The 2,258-nt window shown below is 39.8% G+C and overlaps 1 protein-coding gene across 1 annotated transcript in view; it reads left to right on the forward strand.

Annotated features, from left to right (window-relative positions):
- Nucleotides 1-1,216, forward strand: part of LOC109540795 (larval cuticle protein LCP-17) — a 6,279-nt gene extending 5,063 nt beyond the window's left edge. Inside the window, exons 2-3 of the mRNA XM_019909272.2 lie at nucleotides 701-819; nucleotides 877-1,216. Of these exons, the coding sequence (XP_019764831.1) occupies nucleotides 701-819; nucleotides 877-1,150 (393 nt within the window). The 3' untranslated portion in view covers nucleotides 1,151-1,216. The remainder of the gene's footprint in view (nucleotides 1-700; nucleotides 820-876) is intronic.
- Nucleotides 1,217-2,258: the final 1,042 nt, after the last annotated feature.

Here is a 2,258-nt window from a genome sequence, read left to right on the forward strand (position 1 = left end):
ATCTCTACACTATTAAGAGTGCAATTTTCAAATGAGTCTCAATTTCCCTCAATTCGTGAGGATTTATTGAAATTTGGCGCTTCTAAATGCGGTTTGGCATCCACCAACTTTCCAGTTTTGGAAGATTTTCTTCAAAAATTCGTCACTCGCAAACTGGAGCAGCTAAAGATCTACTTTTAGCAGCATTCAATAGGCAACAAACTTGACTGTAATGAAACTGTGGTTTCAGAATTTTGGCGCAATTTATGGGATTTTTTAGTTTGGAGAATCACAGGGCAGTTTGGCTTCCAGCGCGGTTTCCAAAGGTTTTTGAAAAATTGAGCACTCAAATTGCCGATTAGTTGAAGCGCCAGCTTTTACATCGTTTGAAGGAGGAAATGTTGCTCTTGTTCTCCTGCAAGCACCGATTTCCCTTCAATCTTCTACTGTTGGGAATCTTAAATATTCTTGTCGTGGAACAACTCGAGCGATTAGCGATTTATAATATAAAAGAGCTGAAAGATTGATATTCCAGCATTTTGGCTGGATTTTATTTATAATCAATCACCATTAGTAAGTTCGGCGTTACCAATTTTTCACCTCTTAAACTTTTGCGCAAACCACAGAAAGAACCCCGCCAAAAAACCGGCATCAAACAAATCTAGTTTACGCAGATAAACCAAGTTTGGGCTTAAAATCACAGTCGATTTATTTTTTGTAGGTTGCTGCTTTCTGCATCTTCGCCACCGCTTTGGGCGCTTCCGTGGGCGGCGATCCCAAACAGGCCCAAATAATCCGATCAGAATCCGACATTTCCCCAGAAGGAAGTTATCAATTTGCGTAAGCAACTCGATCTGTTAACGCTCCGAACTGGTCTAGTTAATACCTTTTTTGTAGGTATGAAACCGACAACGGCATTTCCGCACAAGAACAAGGCAACATTCAACCTCAAGGGCCCGAACAGGCCAGCAAATCGGTAACTGGCCAGTTTCAGTTCCTCACTCCGGAAAATGAGCAAATTCAAATTTCCTACGTGGCCGATGAAAATGGATATCAGCCAACTGGAAACGCTCTTCCGACGCCTCCTCCAATCCCCATCGCCATCCAGCGGGCGCTTGAGTACATCGCTGCCCATCCGCAGCAACCCGAACAGCCTCAGAAGAGGTTCTGAAGCGGAGTTAGATTAGAGCTGAAAATTTGTATATAAATCCGATTAAATAGATAAATGTACGTTGTTTGTGTAAATGTTTGCACTGAGCCACACATATTCCTAGTGTCCAGTCTAGTTGGTCAGAAGAAGCAGCAAAAACAGTACTAAAAGAAAAAACCAACGGAAAGACGCATTCAGCTGAAAAAATGAGAGGAGTGAAACCAAATAGAGAAGCAAACTCAGCAGGAAATCGACCAAAATAGAGGAAATGAAGCAAGCAGAAGTGAGATGCTAGAAGAGAAAGTTAATTAGGAAAAAGACAGATACAACCGGGAAGAGAAGTTGAGCAAATAAAGACTAAATGTGACTAGTGAAAACTAGACAGTAATTAAGTAAGATGAAATGGAAATAAAAGATCTAGAGAATAAAGGAGAATAGAGAAAGTTAAACAGAAATGAGATGAAGAGATACGATGGTAGGAAATAAATAATCTAGAAAAGACGACGGAAAAAACTCATTCAGATGAAAAAGCAAAGCGGAAATAAAACAACCGAAGAACATCATTAGGGAGGAAATAGAAAATAATTGAGGAAATTAAACTGGCAGAACAGCGCCTGAAAGAAAATGAAGAACCGCAATGAAAGTACACAACTGAGAACGGCATTAGAAGGAAAAAACACATTAAAATCAACGAAGGTCTGGAAAGGAAACATGGCTAGAGGAAATTGGAAGAGAAAAGGCAAAATAATAGCAAAAATTAATCAGTCAAAAGTGAGTTTGAAGGAGAAGAAACAAATGGAACAAGCCAGACAGGAAAGTCTCAAAGGCGAACGATGAACATAAAATACAGCGTAAACGATGCCAGGAAGCAAAACGTTTCCAGAACAAAATCTAACGGAGAAAACAGAAATTAGAAAATGACAGAAGACGGAACAAAAAGTATATACAGGAGAAGAAAGAGCACGAAAGGTGGAGAGCGTGAGAAAAACGACAGTCGAACGCTCTCCGATGAAAAACTCGACCAGGAAGTAAAGTACCTAGAGAAGAACTATGAGTAGGAAATAAAAAACAATTGAGAAAATGAAACTGACTGATCATGAATCAGAACAAAACGTGTATGGAAAGGACA

The sequence above is a fragment of the Dendroctonus ponderosae genome, unplaced genomic scaffold, assembly GCF_020466585.1.
Source record: "Dendroctonus ponderosae isolate FM_Combo_2020 unplaced genomic scaffold, Dpon_F_20191213v2 Dpon_F_20191213_11, whole genome shotgun sequence".
Lineage (NCBI taxonomy): Eukaryota > Metazoa > Arthropoda > Insecta > Coleoptera > Curculionidae > Dendroctonus > Dendroctonus ponderosae.